The sequence below is a fragment of the Euleptes europaea genome, chromosome 3 (assembly GCF_029931775.1).
Source record: "Euleptes europaea isolate rEulEur1 chromosome 3, rEulEur1.hap1, whole genome shotgun sequence".
NCBI classification, from domain to species: Eukaryota; Metazoa; Chordata; class Lepidosauria; order Squamata; family Sphaerodactylidae; genus Euleptes; species Euleptes europaea.
In genome coordinates this window covers 121,908,231-121,926,481 of record NC_079314.1, presented here as the reverse complement: position 1 = coordinate 121,926,481, position 18,251 = coordinate 121,908,231, and the positions used below count along the sequence as shown (strand labels likewise).

At 52.0% G+C, this 18,251-nt stretch overlaps 1 protein-coding gene across 2 annotated transcripts in view; it reads right to left on the bottom strand.

Annotated features, from left to right (window-relative positions):
- FLNC (filamin C) overlaps nucleotides 1-18,251 on the bottom strand; it is a 98,033-nt gene that overhangs the window by 26,097 nt on the left and 53,685 nt on the right. For both annotated transcript variants that reach the window (XM_056847493.1, XM_056847494.1), the window contains exons 16-30: nucleotides 17,662-17,822; nucleotides 16,229-16,319; nucleotides 15,290-15,459; nucleotides 14,267-14,384; nucleotides 13,841-14,103; nucleotides 12,422-13,019; nucleotides 10,528-10,701; nucleotides 8,958-9,120; nucleotides 8,119-8,279; nucleotides 6,831-6,998; nucleotides 4,226-4,349; nucleotides 2,785-2,941; nucleotides 1,741-1,930; nucleotides 933-956; nucleotides 8-255 (exon numbers count right to left, since the gene is read on the bottom strand). In XM_056847493.1, coding sequence (XP_056703471.1) covers nucleotides 8-255; nucleotides 933-956; nucleotides 1,741-1,930; nucleotides 2,785-2,941; nucleotides 4,226-4,349; nucleotides 6,831-6,998; nucleotides 8,119-8,279; nucleotides 8,958-9,120; nucleotides 10,528-10,701; nucleotides 12,422-13,019; nucleotides 13,841-14,103; nucleotides 14,267-14,384; nucleotides 15,290-15,459; nucleotides 16,229-16,319; nucleotides 17,662-17,822 — 2,810 coding nt within the window. The remainder of the gene's footprint in view (nucleotides 1-7; nucleotides 256-932; nucleotides 957-1,740; nucleotides 1,931-2,784; nucleotides 2,942-4,225; nucleotides 4,350-6,830; nucleotides 6,999-8,118; nucleotides 8,280-8,957; nucleotides 9,121-10,527; nucleotides 10,702-12,421; nucleotides 13,020-13,840; nucleotides 14,104-14,266; nucleotides 14,385-15,289; nucleotides 15,460-16,228; nucleotides 16,320-17,661; nucleotides 17,823-18,251) is intronic.

The window sequence follows — 18,251 nt, the reverse complement described above, 5'->3', positions numbered from 1 at the left end:
AACTCACCACCACATGGAAGGGGCTGTTGGGGATCTGTTCGCCTCCAAAGCGGATGGTGATGACATATTTGCCAGGCTCGGGGGCCGTGTAGTAGATGTCGAATGTGCCGTCGTGGTTCTCTACCACGTCGACGTCAAGCTCGGCCCCGTCTGGGGTGGACACCTTGCAAGTCACCTTCCCTTTCCCTGCTGCCTTGGCATCCACGGTGATGACCGTCTCCTCCCCGATCTGGATGGTGGGCCCCAGACAGGTCCCTGCAGGTAGAAAGGACGGTTGTCAGGGTAGCAGAGGAACAGCAAAGGCCAGCGGGGGAATCACATCAATACCCAGTGTGGTGTGGTGGTGAGGAGGAGGAGAAGAAGAGTTTGGTTTTTATATGCCGACTTTCTCTACCACTTAAGGGAGATTCAAACTGTGAGGTAGGTGAGGCTGAGAGAGCTCTAAGGGAGCTGTGACTAGCCCAAGGTTACCCAGCTGGTTTCATGTGAAGGAGTGGGGAATCGAACCTGGTTCACCAGATTAGCGTCCACTGCTCATATGGAGGAGTGGGGAATCAAACCTAGTTCTCCAGATTAGAGTCCGCCGCTCATGTGGAGGATTGGGGGAATCGAGCCTGGTTCTCCAGATTAAAATCCGCCGCTCTTAACACTATACTACACCGGCTCTTAAATTGTCAGACTAGGATTGGAAAGATCCGGGGTTCGGATCCCTGCTCTGCTATAAAGCTTAGTGTGTCACCTTGGACCCGTCACTCTCTATACCCTGACCTGCAGGGTTGTTGTGATGATGGCGGGGGGGGGGGGAGATCCAAGATCCTTGAAGGAAAGGCAGGACAAAACCTCAGGCCAGAATAGGAGACCCGACATGCAGAGTTAGAAAAAAGGTTCAGAGCCAGTATGTTGTAGTAGGTCGAACTCCCACGGGTACTTACCCAATCCGTGGCCTCCTATAGACACTGTAGAGAGAGAGAAAGAAATAGCCATGAGATCTTGCCTTCACGGCTGGTGCTTGGACCAAGACAGGGAATCGGGGCAGTAAGGATGGGAGGGGCACATCTCAGGGGCATCAAGAAGAGCAGCACAATTTCATGCTGATGTCCGGCATGTGAGAACGACATAAGAACATAAGAAAGGCCCTGCTGGAACAGACCAAGGCTCATCAACTCCAGCAGTCTGTTCACACAGTGGCCAACCAGGAGCCTCTAGGGAGCCCACAAACAAGACGACTGCAGCAGCATTATCCTGCCCATGTTCCTTTACAGCACCTAATAGAATAGGTATGCTCCCCTGATCCTGGAGAGAAGAGGTATGTATCATTAATCAAAAGAGTTCCCGTCTAGACATTAGGAAGAACTTTCTAACAGTTAGAGCGGTTCCTCAGTGGAGCAGGCTTCCTTGGGAGGCGATGAGCTCTCCTTCCCTGGAGGTTTTTTAAGCAGAGGCTAGATGGCCATCTGTCAGCAATGCTGACTCTATGACCTTAGGCAGATGATGAGAGGGAGGGCATCTTGACCATCTTCTGGGCATGGAGAAGGAGTCACTGGGGGTGTGGGGGGAGAGGTAGTTGTGAATTTCCTGCATTGTTCAAGGGGGGTTGGACTAGATGACCCCGTGGTCCCTTCCAATTCTGTGATTCTATTATTCTAATTCAGCAGCTAACTCCCCCTCTCCGGGAGGTTAGGCTAGTTTGGAGAGCAGGGCTAAACAAGGGGGCTCCGGGGGGCGGGAGTCACCACCCACCTGTGACAAGGCACTTGCTGGCATCCCCAGCCGGGAGGGCATGGATGCGGAAGGGTGAGTAGGGGATCTCATCGCCGCCGTATTTGATGGTGATGGTATAGCGTCCGGTCATATCTGGCACGTAAGAGACTGTGTAGGTCCCGTCCCCGTTGTCCCGAATGTTGGCCTTCTTCGGCTTTCCCTCGGGGTCCTGCAGGACAAAGGAAAGGGAGATTGGTGGCGGCACAGTCATTAGGCAGCCCGTGCTTTTCTGTATGTAGAAGCGCATGCCAGATAAGTATGTGGAAGCGCACGCCACAGGAAACTCGTCCCATCAAAAGTTAAGTGGGCATTGCAGTATTGAAAAAGGTGGTCCTGTCTGCCTCCTGTAGTCTAGGCACACCGATAACCTCTGCCCCAGAACCCTTTTCAACTCTAAAGCTCATGCAAAGAATGCCTCTGAGTATATGCAGAAGGCAGACCCCACCACTGAGCAAGTCAGTACAGTTCTTGGATAAGGAAGAAGGGATGTGGACAGAATGGAGCGGGTGCAGAGGAGAGCGACGAGGATGATCAGGGGCCTGGAGACCGAGACCTGCCAGGAAAGGCTGAGGGAGCTGGGAATGGTCAGTGTGGAGAAGAGGAGGTTGAAGGGGGAACAGGATTGCTCTCTTGAAGTATCTGAAGGGCTGTCACTTAGAGGAGGGCAGGGAGCTGTTCCTCTTGGCAGCAGAGGATAGCACCCATAATAATGGGTTTAACCTATGGGTGGAAAGGTACCAGCTGGATATTAGGAAAAACATTTTTACAGTAAGAATTGTTCAACAGTGGAATCAGCTACCTAGGAAGGGGGAGAGCTCCCCTTCACTGGCACAATTGTCAGGGATGCTCTAGGCTGATCCTCCATGGTGCAGGGGGTTGGACTAGATGACCCTGGTGGTCCCTTCCAACTCTATGATACTATGATTCCCACCACCTTGAATCCAACGAGGTGTCCCTCAAACCCACAGCTCGTCCCTCCCCAACACCCACCTCATATTCTCCATCCATAAGAATGACACTCACCAGGATTTGTACAGTGAGCAGCCCCTCACCCGCATCCCGGGCGTCAATGGTGAACTCCACCGGAAGGCTGGCGGGGATGCCGGAGGCGTTGAGGCCGGGCCCGCTGGCTCGCACCTTGCTGGCATCATGGGCCGGAAGGACCTTGATCTTAAATGGGCTAAAATGAATGACAGCCAGGAATCGGAGAGTGTCAGAATCTCCCTCAGCCATATACTTTTGTATTTTGAGGTTTGACCTAGCGGGAGGCTGGCAGCCACTAGTTCCACCAAAGGGGTACTGAGGAACAGGAGACTGAGAAGTTCTCGGCTTCCCTCTTCCGATCGCCCCTCGACACGGAGGAGAAAGGGGAGCTTTGGCCTTTACCGCTCCTTGTCATGCCATACGACTGTGCCCTGGGTCTTTCTTCAAAGCCTGCCCACAGGGAAGCTTCTAGGCCCTGGCACAGAGCAGGGGCTCTCAGACAATCCGCCCGCTTCCGGCCAAATGGAAGAAGCTTTTGGCCAGGCTAAAAACAGAGCTGCCATCCAATCCACCTTGGCGAGGGGGGAAGAGTGGAAAGCATCTGAGATTTCTCACAGGGCGGACGTCCGCCAGGGCACATATTTGTGTCCGTCCCCAACATGTCCACCTGTGGGAAACCTGACACGTGACAGACGGGCACAGCTGAACAAACTCCAGGACCTGGACGCTGGCACTCTGCCATGGACTCAGCGGGCATAGAGACCTTGGGAAAAGGGCAGGCCCCTCACAGAACAACCCAGCTGCATATTTTTTCCCCATCTTCTGGGCATGGAGTAAGGGGTCACTAGGGGTGTGTGGGGGAGGTAGTTGTGAATTTCTTAAGACATGATAGAGGTCTATAAAATGATGCATGGTATGGAGAGAGTGGACAGGGAGAAGCTTTTCTCCCTCTCTCATAATACTAGAACGTGGGGGGTCATCTGCTGAAACTGGAGGGTGAGAGATTCAAAACCGATAAAAGCAAGTCTTTCTTCACACAACACAGGGTTAAATTGTGGAACTCCCTGCCCCAGGATGTGGTGATGGCTGCCAGCTTGGAGGCTTTAAGAGGGGAGTGGACATGTTCATGGAGGAGAGGGGTATTCATGGCTATTAGTTAGAATGGATACTAGTCATGCTGCATACCTATTCTCTCTAGTATCAGAGGAGCATGCCTATTATTTTGGGTGCGGTGGAACACAGGCAGGACGGTGCTGCTGCAGTCGTCTTGTTTGTGGGCTTCCTGGAGGCACCTGGTTGGCCACGGTGTGAACAGACTGCTGGACTTGATGGGCCTGGGTCTGATCCAGCAGGGCCTTTCTCATGTTCTCATGTCCCTTCCAACTCTAAGATTCTATGATCCTCTTCTGAAAACCAGGCTGCCCTGAGGACTGATGGGGAAATTTGCCCCTTGCCATGCCAGGAACCCCCTGCTGCTTACCTGCGAGGAACTTCTTGCCCGGCATACTTGACGGACACAGTGTATGGCCCATCTGTGGCAGGAGTATAGTTCACCTTGTGAGTGCCGTCCCCGTTGTCGCGCACTTCCACCGGCTCGGCTGCCCCTGGGGAGGCAGGAAAGAGGCTCACCAAAAGGTAAGGAAACGGAGGCCGCCGGGTCCAACCCTGCCCCCTAACGGAGGGGTGGGACTGGGGTCACGACGCCCTGTGCATTCAAACCCATAACAAGCAAGAAAAGAGCGAGCTCGCTTACCTTCGCCATATTCCGCACCTCCACCCACCCTTAGGTACCCCTGGACTTAAGGCTGCCAGCCTCCAAGTGGGGCCTGAAGATATCCTGTTATCACAATTGATCTCTAGACTGCAGAGATCCGTTCCCCTGGAGAAAAGGGCTGCTCTGGAGGGTGGACTCTAGGGCATTAAACTCTCCGGTGGTCCCTCCCCAAACCCTGCCGCCACCAGACTCCACCCCCAAATCTCCAGGGATTTCCCAACCAGGAGTTGGCAGCGCTAGGACTTCAGGATTTGGAGCAACAAGTGGGGAGGGGCCGTGGCTCAGTGGTAGAGCCTCTGCTTGGCATGCAGAAGGTCCCAGGTTCAATCCCCAGCATCTCCAGTTAAAGGGACTAGGCAAGTAGGTGATGGGAAAGACCTCTGCCTGAGACCCTGGAGAGCCGCTGCCGGTCTGAGTAGACAATACTGACTTTGATGGACCGAGGGTCTGGGTCAGTGTAAGGCAGCTTCATGTGTTCAACACACGGATTAGTCCCTGCCCTGTGACCTTCCCTCCTCAAGCTCTACTGTCCTGAGCCATCTGACGCTCTCCTGATTCCTTCCACCTGGAGGTTGGCAACCTTACTGCAACCCCCCTGAAAGACCCTGAGAGCCAGAGTGGCATAGTGGTTAACAGCGGTGTCCTCTAATCCGGAGAACCGGGTTTGATTATCCACTCCTCCACATGAGAGGCGGACTCTAACCTGGTGAACCGGGTTTGATTCCCCACTCCTCCACGTGAGCGGCGGACTCTAATCTGGAGAACCGGGTTGGTTTCCCCACTCCTCCACAGCTCTCTTAGAGCTCTCTCAGCCCCACCTGCTTGATAAGGTGCCTTATGTGGGGAGAGGAAGGGGCTGTGATTGTAAGCTGCTTTGAGACTCCTTAAAGGTAGAGAAAAGCGGGGTATAAAAACCAGATCTTCTTTTTTCCAGTGAAGTGTCAGGCTCCAGCCTGCCACTCCTGGGCCCTGGCTCATCCTAAGCCAGTGTGGTGTAGTGGTTAAAGTGTCGGACTAGGATCTCAGAAATGCAGGTTCGAATCCCTGCTGTGCCACAGAAGCCTGCTGGGTGACCTTGGGCTAGTCACACCCTAGATCCTAGCTCAGTGCAACACAACACTGCAACAGAGATTGCTACGGGTCCCATTCTTGAATCAGATGAGAACAACAACATCGTCTTCCTCTCCTCCCCCTGCCCTTGGAAGTAAAGCATGTCTGGAAAGACAATCTCCTCAACTCCACAGCTCAATATAATCTCTAAGAACTGCTAAATCTCAAGCAAAACTTAACACCTCCTCCTGTTAAACACAGGGCAAAAAATGCCATTATAGCTTGCCAAATAAGTAGGAAATCCCTCGTCAACTAGGGTTTCTCCGTTGGTGGGGTCCTGCTGCCAAAGTAAACATTTTATTTATTTAAAACATTTTTATGTCACCTTTCCACCTGGTCAAGTCCCACAAGGCGGTGAACATAAAAAACCTGAAAACCTGTGTGCAATTAAAAGTACCGCCTTCTGACTATATATATTACTCTTCCAACACACTTTGACACTGAGACAGTCCTTCAGTGTTACTCCTCTGAAGATGCCTGCCACAGCTGCTGGCGAAATGTCAGGAAAGAAAATACCAAGACCACGGTCACACAGCCTGGATAACCTACAAGAACTGATGAACTCTGACCGTGAAAGCCTTCGACAATAATTAAAAGTACACTTGAAATTATAAAAGAATTCAATTAAAAACACTAACCGTTATCAAGGGGTAAAAAGGTAAAGGTAAAGGTCCCCTGTGCAAGCACCAGGTCATCCCTGACCCATGGGGAGACGTCACTTCCCGACGTTTTCTAGGCAGACTGTGTTTGCGGGGTGGTTTGCCAGTGCCTTCCCCAGTCATCTTCCCTTTACCCCCAACAAGCTGGGTACTCATTTTACCAACCTTGGAAGGATGGAAGGATGAGTCAACCTTGAGCCAGCTACCTGAAACCAACTTCCGTCGGGATCGAACTCAGGTCGTGAGCAGAGCTTTTGACTGCAGTACTGCAGCTTACCACTCTGCGCCACGGGGCTCCTTATCGGGGGGGGGGGGTACGCCAGACCAAAAAAAAAAAGTCTTTGCCTGCTGGCAAAAGACACCAACAGAAGAAGACACGTGAATCTCCCTGGGGAGGGAGTTCTAAAGTTTTGGTGCCAAGACTGAGAAGGCCCTTTTCTCAGGTTGCCGCTCGTTTAGCTTCAGGGTAGTCCCAAATACGGTTGTCCCCAAAAGAAAAAGGATAATCTGTGAAGAAAGCCGGCCTGTTCCCTTTTCCATACCTGAGGGTCCCAAGACTTTCACCTCCAGGGGGGCAAGACCAGCCTTGCTACAGTCGACAGTGAATGTCTGGGGGACACGGGCTCTCACGCCAGCCCCCAGCCCAGGACCAGAGCACTTCACCTTGCCAGGGTCCACCACATCCTTGACAGGAACACGGAAGGGGCTCCCTGCAAGAGGAAGAGAGGCATATCGTTCTTGGGCCAGATTCATAAAAACATAAGAAAAGCCCTGCTGGATCAGACCGAGGCCCATCAAGTCCAGCAGTTCACACAGTGGCCAACCAGGTGCCTCCAGGAAGCCCAGAAACAAGGCGAATGCAGCAGTGTTATCGATACATTTCTGCATCGATGTCCCCAACAGCTCATTCACACATGCACGCGCATCGATTGCTCTGCGCTCAATGCCCGGCTGTTGACTGTGAGATTCCAGCATTTGAAGTGAATCGGGAACTCCGTCCATGGCGTCAGATTCCATAAACAGAGGCTAGATGGCCACCTGTCAGCGATGGTGATTCTGTGAACTTGGGTGGATCGTGAGAGGGAGGGCAGGAAGGGCTGCGTCAGCGTTTGGCTGTTGGGGCCCTTTCTAACATGCCCAGGGCAATGCTGATCACCACCGAGACCCAGCGTGGTGTAGTGGTTGAAGGGAGTTAGTTTGGAGCGGCGGACTCTAATCTGGAGAACCGGGTTTGATTCCCCACTCCTCCACATGAAGCCAGCTGGGTGACCTTGGGCTAGTCACAGCTCTCTTAGAGCTCTCTCAGCCCCACCAACCACACAGGGTGTCTGTTGTGGGGAGGGGAAGGGAAAGTGATTGTAAGCCGGTTTGATTCTTCCTCAAGTGGTAGAGAGAGTCGGCATATAAAAACCAACTCCTCTTCTTCTTTGGGGTCAGGAGGCAATTTTCCTCCAGGCCAGATTGGTCAGGGATCTATGGAAGGTTTTTCCCCCATCTTCTTGACATGGAGTAGGTGTCACTGGGGGTGTGTGGGGGGGAGGTGGTTGTGAATTTCCTGCATTGGAAGGGGTTGGAATAGATGACCCTGTGGGGTACCATTCAACTCTATGATTCTCTATGATTCTAATGGCCCATCTACAATTCAGTCTCAGATGTCAGAGTTCTGCAGCAACAGCCCAGAGCTTACAAGCATAAAGCGTGGAATGATCTAGGCACCCCAAACATCTGACGAAGGAAGTGTTGCCTCTCAGAAGCATATACCCCAAAAGTCTTGGCGGTCTCTAACGTGCTGCAGACGTGTCCCAGCCCACGGCCCTCCCCTCCACCTACCAGGGATGGGGCGCCCTCCGAAGGTGATGTTGACGTCATAGTCGCCTGGCGTGAACGGGATGTATTCCACGCTGCAGCTCCCGTCTTTGTTATCCTTGCAAGACATCTTGGCCTCCGACGGGCCCTCAATGGCCAAGCCGAGGCCACCAGTTCCCGCACCCCTGCAAAGAAACAGAAGGGACTGGTTGAAAACTTGATTTGCACAGGGTTGGCGGGGGGGCCTTTTCCGGCAGGCCACCTGGGATCAGTTTTCCTCTGGGTCCGGTTCAACGAATCTGCAACCACAATGCATTTACATGAACAGGCAGTGGTCTTTCTCATCACCTACCTGCCTAGTCCCTTTAACTGGAGATGCCGGGGATTGAACCTGGGGCCTTCTGCATGCCAAGCAGAGGCTCTACCACTGAGCCACGGCCGCTCTCCATGGCTCTTCAGGGTCTCCGACAGAGGTCTTTCACATTACCAGTTGCCTGGCCCCTTTAACTGGAGATTCCAGGGATTGAACCTGGGACCTTCTGCATGCCAAGCAGTTGCTCTACCACTGAGCCACGGCCCCTCTCCATGGCTCTGCAGGGTCTCAGGCTGAGGACTTTCATATCACCTCCTTGCCTGGTCCCTTTAACTGGAGATGCCGGGGATTGAACTGGGGATTGAACCGGGGAAGCTTGTGGGCTTCCTAGAGGTTGGATGGCAGTGTAGAAAACCACCTCTTGTTAGCCTCTTGCTTGAAAACCCAACTGCATTGTTACAACTTTTTGGCCCGTTACCCACACACACAAACAACTGGATCATGGCACCTGGGCCCGGCTTACACCCAGGACAAAGGAGAGTGTGGCTACCTTGTTTCCACGGTGAAGCGGTTCGACTTGTTCACCAGCCCTCCCTCGAGGCCGGGACCGTAGGCTCGGACACGGCTGGGGTCGCAGCCCTCGGTGACGCCCACCCGGAAGGGGCTCTTGGGCACCGGCACGTCATCGTAGGTCACTTCCACAAGGTGTAGACCTGGGAGAACAAAGAGTCATGGGGGCAAAGTCCCAACCCCCTGGTTAGTTAGAGGTCTCTCTCTTCAGTCTAGAGAACAGGCAGGCTCTTCCCTAGGGTTGCCATCTCTGGGTTGGGAAATCCCTGGAGATTTTATGGGGTAGAGCCTGGGAAGGGTGGAACTTGAGGAAGGGAGGGACCTCAGCTGGTTATGATGTCATAGAGCCCGCCTTCCGAAGCATCCATTTTCTCCAGGGGAACTGATCTATCCAGTCTGTTCAGTTGTAATTCTGGGAGATATCCTGGCCCGACCTGGAGGTTGGCAAACCTACTCCTCCCTCTGCTCCCCAAATACTAGCCTCCCCCCAGCAAGTGGTCCCCCCTACTACATCCATAGCAGCAGCTGCAAAATTAGCATCCTAAGAAACTCATGTTTGCATTCTAAGGTAGCCCCGTGGTGCAGAGTGGTAAGCTGCAGTACGGCAGTCAAAAGCTCCGCTCACGACCTGAGTTCGATCCTGATGGAAGTCGGTTTCAGGCAGCCGGCTCAAGGTTGACTCAGCCTTCCACCCTTCCGAGGTTGATCAAATGAGTACCCAGCTTGCTGGGGGTAAAGGGAAGACGACTGGGGAAGGCACTGGCAAACCACCCCGTAAACACAGTCTGCCTAGGAATCGTCGGGATGTGACGTCACCCCATGGGTCAGTAATGACCTTGCACAGGGGACTACCTTTACCTTTAAGAAACTCCTGTTTGCATTTTAAGAACAGAAGCAAGTTTCTAGCCCTCAAGCAGGGAAGAGAGGAAAACGCCAGCAACTGAGAAGGCAGCCAGATTTCTAACACTCAAGCAATGAGTCTTTCCCACCCGTGCATGGCTCTCGGCCTTTTCCAAGCAATTAGCAGAATGAATCATGCAATGTGAAGAGGATACACATTTTAGATGGCAAATCGGTGATAAATTAACCATCTTCTGATTCATTAAAGAATGTCTCTGATGAGTTGGGCAACATGGTGCTATTTTCCAAAAAAAGGCAATTAATTATGTGAAAGGGAAGTCCTCCTCATGATGAGTTAACTAATTGATCAAAACACACACACTTAATTGACAAATTTCTTTGGTGGGGTGACACCCTCCCCAGATAAATATATACAAACAGGGTCACATTTGCATAAGCTAGGTGGCTTGCAGAATTTTATTGGCTTCCCCTGCAGAATGCAAACATCCCTGGTGCTAGCCAATAGACCCCATTCTAAATAACGACTGGCATAGAAACTTGGTGGGGGGCTTCATTCTTCTGGCCTTAGTTCGAGTTAAGGGAAGGGTTGGCTAGCACAGAAAAGAGGATCAAGGGGGTTACAAAGGGACAGAAAACAAGAAGGAGGAATCTGTTCAGAGGCGGGGGCAGACAGAATACAGGGGCCTTACCATCCTCATAGGGAGTGTACTGGGCACGGTAAGTGCCGTCCCCGTTGTCGGTGATATACGTGTCTGTCTTGGCACCCGAGGGATTGATGACGCGCACCTTGACGTGGCTACCACCGGTCTTGGTGAGTGAACGAGCGTCCACGGTGAACTCGGTGGTGACCTCGCGGAGAACACCTGGGAGAGATCATGAAGCGGGAGGTCTTAGCTTTGCTGGCCATCCTGGATGGTCTAGAACACATTTGCTGCAATTTTGCACATACAATCATAGAGTTGGGCCAGACAGGCTGTCTAGTCCAACCCCCTGCTCAATGCAGGATCAGCCTACAGCATCCCTGACAAGTGCTTGTCCAGCCTCTGCTTAAAGACGGCCAGTGAGGGGGAGATCAACACCTCCCTAGGGAGCTGATTCCACTGTCAAACAACTCTTACTGTAAAAAAATTTTCCTAATATCCAGCCAGTACCTTTCTTCCTGCAATTTAAACCCATTATTGCGAGTCCTCTCCTCTGCAGCCAACAGGAGCAGCTCCCTGCCCTCCTCTAAGTGACAGCCCTTCAAATACTTCAAGAGAGCAATCCTGTCCCCCCTCAACCTCCTCTTCTCCAGACGAAACATTCCCAACTCCTTCAGTCTTTCCTCCCCCCTCCCTCACCTCCTGGCCACCTCTAGAGAGAGAGGGCCAGGAAAGACCTCGTCTTCCCCAGAAAAAATCCTACAGGTGGACTCTCCAAGGGGGACCACCAGTAGGATCGCCACCGGCCACCCTTCCAAGACAATTGGCTCCTCCTTTGAGGAGATGCGCCATGGTCAATGCAGGCAGAAAGATGGAGAGAGATGTCGACAGACACGCAGATGACAGAAAACAGAGAGCAGGAAAAACGGGAAAGAACTAGGAGCCACTAGGCTTAAAAATGCTATTGTTAGATTAAAGCAAGAAAGATAAAATAGACCGATGGACAAGTTTTCTGCATTTTATCTACCTGTATTTAGAGAAACAGAGATTCCAGAAAGATTGATAGGACAATCTCTCTCTCTCTCTCTTTCTCTCTAATCCACCAGCTCTCTACCATTAACCTCTGTTTGATTCCCTACTGCTTTCAGCCACTGCTACAACTGTGGTTGGATGTTTATATTGCTTATTTATTGGAGATGCCAGGGATTGAACCTGGGACCTTCCGCATGCTAACTAGATGCTCTACCACTGAGCCACGGCCCCTCCCCTGCATTCTTTTGCAATTCTTTTGGTTTCTTCCTTGCAAGCCACTTAGGAGACTTTCAATGGAAAAAACGGCATACATTCTTAAACCAACAAATATCCAACCTCCCGATCGAGATGGATCAGTGGGGAAGACGTAAGAACATCAGAACATAAGAAAAGCCCCACTGGATCGGACCAAGGCCCATGAGGTCCAGCAGTCTGTTCACACAGTAGCCAACCGGGTGCCTCTAGGAAGCCCACAAACAAGACGACGGCAGCAGCATTGTCCTGCCTGTGTTTCACAGCACCTAATATAATAGGCATGCTCCTCTGATACTTGAGAAAGTATGCATCATGACTAGTATCCATTTTGACTAGTAGCCACAGATAGCCCTCTCCTCCTTGAACATGTCCACTCCCCTCTTAAAGCCTTCCAGGTTGGCAGCCATCACCACATCCTGGTGCAGGGAGTTCCACAACTTAACTGTGCGTTGTGTGAAGAAACATGGAACACCTTTTATCTGTTTTGAATCTCTCACCCTCCAGCTTCAGCATTCTAGTATTATGAGAGAGGGAGAAAAGCTTCTCCCTGACCACTCTCTCCATACCATGAATCATTTCATAGCCCTCTATCATGTCTCCCCTTCTTTCCAAGCGAAACAGTGGGGGAAGACATGAGACCTCTGCCGCAGCTCACCTCGTGGTTCCACCCCTGGTCCGAAGACCTTGACGTTGCTGGTGTCCACCGCAGGGTCAACGTTGACACGGGCAGGGAACTTGGGCACGGCATGCCCGCCGTATTTAATGGTGATGGTGTAGGTGCCCGGGAAAGAGGGGATGTAGGTGATGCTGTAGGTCCCGTCGCTGTTGTTCTGGATCAGCACCTCAGCCTTGACCCCCGAGTCGGAGATGATCTCGATGGTCAGCTCGGCGTCGCCTGCCTTGGAGCAGTCCACCATGAAGGTGGCCACCTCCCCCACCTTGCCGTGCTCCAGGCCAGGCCCGCTGGCGGTGACCTTGGAGGGGTCGAAGACGGGCTTGATGTCGGCTTTGAAGGGCGAGCCAGGGATGTGGGCGTCGGCGAAGAGGATGTTGATGGAGTACTCGCCGGGCTCTGTGGGCAGGTACGAAACGGAGCACGAGCCGTCCCCGTTGTCCTGGCACTCGATCTTGGCTTCACAGGGGCCCTCCACGGTCAGACCCAGCCCCCCGGTCCCGGCTCCTTTGGTGTCGATGGTGAAAGGCGCAGGCTTCCCGACAAAACCACCCTTCAGCCCTGGCCCGTAGGCACACACCTGGAAGGGAAACAGGTAGCGTGTTAGAACCAAATTCGAGTCCCGTCGCACCTTAGAGATTAGCAAGATTTTCATCAGGTATCTGACGAACATGTCCAGAGGAGGGACACGAAGATGGAAAGGGGTCTGGAGACCAAGTCCTATGAGGAAAGGTTGAAGGAGCTGGGTATGTTTAGCCTGTAGAGAAGACTGAGAGGGGATATGATAACCATCTTCAAGTTCTTGAAGGGCTGTCATAGATAGGAGGGTGCTGAGTTGTTTTTTGTTGCCCCAGAAGGTCGGACCAGAACCAACGGGTTGAAATTAAATCAGAAGAGTTTCCGTCTAGACATTAGGAAGAATTTTCTAACAGTTACAGCGGTTCCTCAGTGGAACAGGCTTCCTCGGGAGGTGGTGGGCTCTCCTTCCCTGGAGGTTTTTAAGCAGAGACTAGATGGCCATCTGTCAGCAATGCTGACTCTATGACCTTAGGCAGATGATGAGAGGGAGGGAATTTTGGCCATCTTCTGGGCATGGAGTGGGGGTCACTGGGAGGGTGTGGGGGGGGAGGTAGTTGTGAATCTCCTGCATTGTGCAGGGGGTTGGACTAGATGACCCTGGTGGACCCTTCCATCTCTACGATTCCATGATTCTATGAATACTACCCAGTGTGTATATTTGCATGTAAAGTAAGGCTTTCCAGACTTTCCCTGGTATGCAGCAAACCCCTTGCTTCCAGGTGTCCCAGTGACAGGCAAAGGACCCCTAACACCGTTGGGCGATGACCAATACAGGGCACGTCGTTTTGCCCTCCCTCTGAGAATTCAGTCCCTGCCACCCACCTTGGTTGGGTCCGGGGGCATGACAGCCTCAACCGAGAAGGGGCTTCCCGGCACGGGGTGCCCGTCGTACGTGACGTCCACCTTGTAAGGCCCCTCTTCAGGCGGCATGTACTTGACGGAATGGATGTCGCTGGTCGCGCCAGTCTCCACTTTGCAGGGAATGGGACGCCGGGAGGGGGAGCCGATCTTCACGTCCACCTGGCCCTGCCCGCCGGCCCCCTTCGTGTTGACAGCAAATTCCTGGTCACGGCCCACGTCCACCTCTGCGGGCAGGGGGAGGGGAAAAGGTCGGGAGAGAAACAGGACGGTCAGAGGGGCGTCGAGCAACGCCGGCACACAAGTTCTAGGGGGCAGACTGCCGAACCATAGCGAACCCCACTCTCAAACGCTGCTCTGCCCCCCATCGCACCCTCACGTCCCACTTACTGCTGTTCAGTCCTTGCACTTTGACCTTGCTGAGGTCGAGGGGTGGAGCCACGGTCACCGGGAAGGGGCTCTTTGGGATGGGGTCTCCACCATAGGTGACCGTCACCGCCATGTTGCCCTGGTGTATATGGGGGGTGGGGGGAGAACAGATGCACATGAGAAACAGGAAGTGCGTACAGGGGGGAACGCACAGATTCTTCTGCCTCTGCCACATAATGTTCCCGCCAGCTTCCCCCTGCAGCCCCTTCCCTTTATTTATTTATTATTTATTGATATAAAACAGGGCTTCTTAAACTTTTTCCACTCGCGACCCCTTTTCGCCCAAGAAATTTTTACGTGGTAGATAGGTACATAAAATAGGTATACAAATCAAGCATTTACTGATAATAAATCATAAAGGAATTTATTTTAAAACAATTCTTTGGTATACATATAATTTTACCATTTATTAAAGACGAAAGCAAATTTGCATACTAACGAGATGGATGTGCTTGTTTTCACGACCCCCACATTCATATGGGGGTTTAAGAAGCTTAGATTTAAAACATTTATTGGCTGCCTTGCTTTCAGAATTTAAGGAGCACATTGGAGATAAAATACATTGAACACATGAAGCTGCCTTATACCGAATCAGACCCTTGGTCCATCAAAGTCAGTATTGTCTGCTCAGACCGGCAGCGGCTCTCCAGGGTCACAGGCAAGGGGTCTTTCCCATCACCTCCTTGCCTAGTCCCTTTAACTAGAGATGCTGGGGATTGAACCTGGGACCTTCTGCATGCCAAGCAGAGGCTCTACCACTGAGCCACGGCCCCCACATTAAAAACATAACCACTTTGTGGCCAGCTCTGCCATCTGCAGCAGCCATTATTGTGGCTGTGCCCACCATGCTGTGTTAGCGTGGAGCCCACAGGCTGAAAGAGCTTGAGGACCCCTGAACCAGAGGGTTCACCCAAAGACCGTGCTGGGGGTCATCCCTGTGGGGACAGACCGGGCTGAAGGCAGCGGGGCAAAAGCCCATCTCACCTGCTGCACGGCTGTGTACTTGACGGTGTACGAGTAATCGTGGTTGTCGATGATCTCGAAGTCCCGCACGGCCTCGCCCTTGGTGGCGCCAGCAAAGTGCACGTCCAGCTTGGCTTTGCCGGCCCCTTTTGTGAACACCGTGAAGTGGGTGGGCTTGCCGACCTCCACGCCTGCAAAGGAAATGCCACGGTGGGGCAGAGCCCCTCAGGTCCCTGCTTGCAAAGGAGAATGCCACTGGCCCCTCTTGGCAGAAGACAGTATTGTGTAGGATTTATAACTTTATTATGTGTTAATATAACTGAATATATTGGCTCAGTGTGCTGTTTTTTTGGTGGTAACCTCCAGGTGGTGGCTGGAGATCTCCCGCTATTACAACTCATCTCCAGGCAACAGGGATCAGTTCCCCTGGAGAAAATGACTGCTTTGGCAATTGGACTCTATGGCATTGAAGCCCTTCCCCAAACCCCGCCCTCCTCAGGCTCTGCTCCAAAATCTCCCGGTATTTCCAAACCTGGAGCTGGCAACCCGAGGCCTGGAGATCTGTCAGAATTACAGTTGATGTCCAGACAATGGAGATGAGTTCCCCTAGAGAAAATTTGAATCCAGTAGCACCTTAGAGACCAAGATTTTGGGAGTATACGCTTTTGAGAGTCAAACCTCCCTCAAAAGACTCTCAAAAGCGTCTACCCCAAAAATCTTGTTGGTCTCTAAGGTTTCACTGGACAGAAATCTATAGGGTTGCCAAACTCCAGGTACTAGCTGGAGATCTCCTGCTATTATAACTGATCTCCAGGAGATAGAGATCAGTTCCCCTGGAGAAAATGACCACTTTGGCATTTAAGCCCCTCCCCTCCCCCAACCCCCACCCTCCTCAGGCTCCGCCCCCAAAATCTCCAGGTGTTTCCCAACCTGGAGCTGGCAATCCTAGCCTTCACTCACCTGTCCGGCTGAGTCCAGGCCCTTCGGCCTTCACTTTGGCGGCATCGTGGGACGGATCCACCTTGATGTGGAAAGGGCTGATGGGAATTTCCTGGGGGGGAAAGGAGAGACCGTTGGTCTGAGGGATGCTGTCCCACAGTTGTTCTGGCTGTGGTCGGGGGGAGGGACACCAGGCCTGGCTGCTCTCTTTCTTCTAAAAGTGAGAGGTATGGGGGCTTAAGGTTGGCTGGGCAGACACAGGGACTGTGGAGGTGAAGGTTCCTGAGGAAGCGGTGGTCCGTGCCCCAATGCTCAACTGAAGATCAGCCCAATAGCTACGCCAATCACAGAAATGGGGTTCTGCTTCCTGCCTTTCTTCCTTCCACCCAACAGCTTTCCACGTCAGTGAAGAGTGTAGCAGTTAAGAGTGTTGGATGATAAAAAATTTATACAAAAAAAGAGTTTTGGATGAGGATCTGGGAGACTTGAGTTTAAATTCCCACAGCGTCATGAAGGTTAGTGCCTCTCAGTCTACCCCGCAGGGTTGGTTCTTTCTTTCTTTCTTTCTTTCTTTCTTTCTTTCTTTCTTTCTTTCTTTCGTTCTGTCTGTCTGTCTGTCTGTCTGTCTTTCTTTCTCTCTCTCTCTCTCTCTTTTTCTTTCTTTCTTTCTTTCTTTCTTTCTTTCTTTCTTTCTTTCTTTCTTTCTTTCTTTCTTTCTTTCTTTCTTTCTAACAGAGCTTTTCCTTCCTTCCTTCCTTCCTTCCTTCCTTCCTTCCAGAGCTCAAGGGTTTTATAGATTATTATTGTTGTTAAATGTTTTATGTTCTAACTATGTAACATCTTGAATTTGTATATGATATTTGTTGGATTATTCTAACGACTGTTAGCCATTCTGTGCCCGGCGTGGCCGAAAAAGAGGGCAGGGTACAAATCAAATATATAAATAAATGCGACTTACAACACAGATAAAACACATCAAATAAAATACAATAGAACCATAAAAAGCAAAATTTTAAATCGCTACTCAGGACTGCTACTAAACTTAACCAAATGCAGTTGTAAATAAATCTGTCTTCAGCTGCCTCCTAAAGATCGAAAGCGAGGGGGCCAGGAGCACTTTCCTGGGGAGGTTGTTCCATAATTGTGGGGCTGCCACTGAAAAGGCCCATTCTTGGGTGCCCAGCAGGCGAGTTTCTTTGATTGATGGGAGAGTCAGGAGGGCCTCTCCCTGTGATCTTAATTCCCGTCCAGAAGAAGAATGGAGAAGATGGTCCTTCAGATACCCCGGTCCCAAGCCACGTAGGGCTTTCAAACAGGGAAAGGAGAATCACACACGCTGCTCTGATTTGCTTGAAGGAAGTCCGGGACAGAAACGCCTCTCTGACTCCCTTGCTAGAAGGATGGGACAGAAGTTCACCAAGCAAGAAGGGGAGTTGTGGGGGGAGGGCTCCTACCTGGTTGGCAAAGAGCACCATGATGGTGTAGCGCCCAGGGCCTGGCGGGGTGTACTTGACGGTGAAGGTGTCGTTGTCGTTCTTGATGATGTCGAAATCGATGTCCGCCTCCACTGGCCCCACCACGCCTGGCGCGCACTTGATGCCGATGCTCACATCCCCTGAAAGACAAAAAAGAGCAGTGACCGATGAATGGAAGGGGCTGTGGGGGGGAAGGGAGGGAAAACTAACTGAGTGTGGCTGAAGACGGGGGATTATAAAGCATGAGCACTTTATAATAAATATATTTCACGGTATAATTCAGTTCCTTTCCACCCAGCCTTTGGGTACCCAGGCTCCCTTGGTGGTCTCCCATCATCCAAACGCTAACCAAGGCTGACCCTGCTTAGCTTCTGAGATCTGACGAGATCGGGCTAGCCTGACTCATCCAGGTCAGGAGCCATAGCTTAGAGTTAGTGAAAGGCCCTGACCTGGATAGCCCAGGCCAGCCTGATCTCGTCAGATCCCAGAAGCTAAGCAGGGTCAGCCTTGGTTAGCATTTGGATGATGGGCCACCAAGGGAGCTGGATACCCAAAGGCTGGGTGGGAAG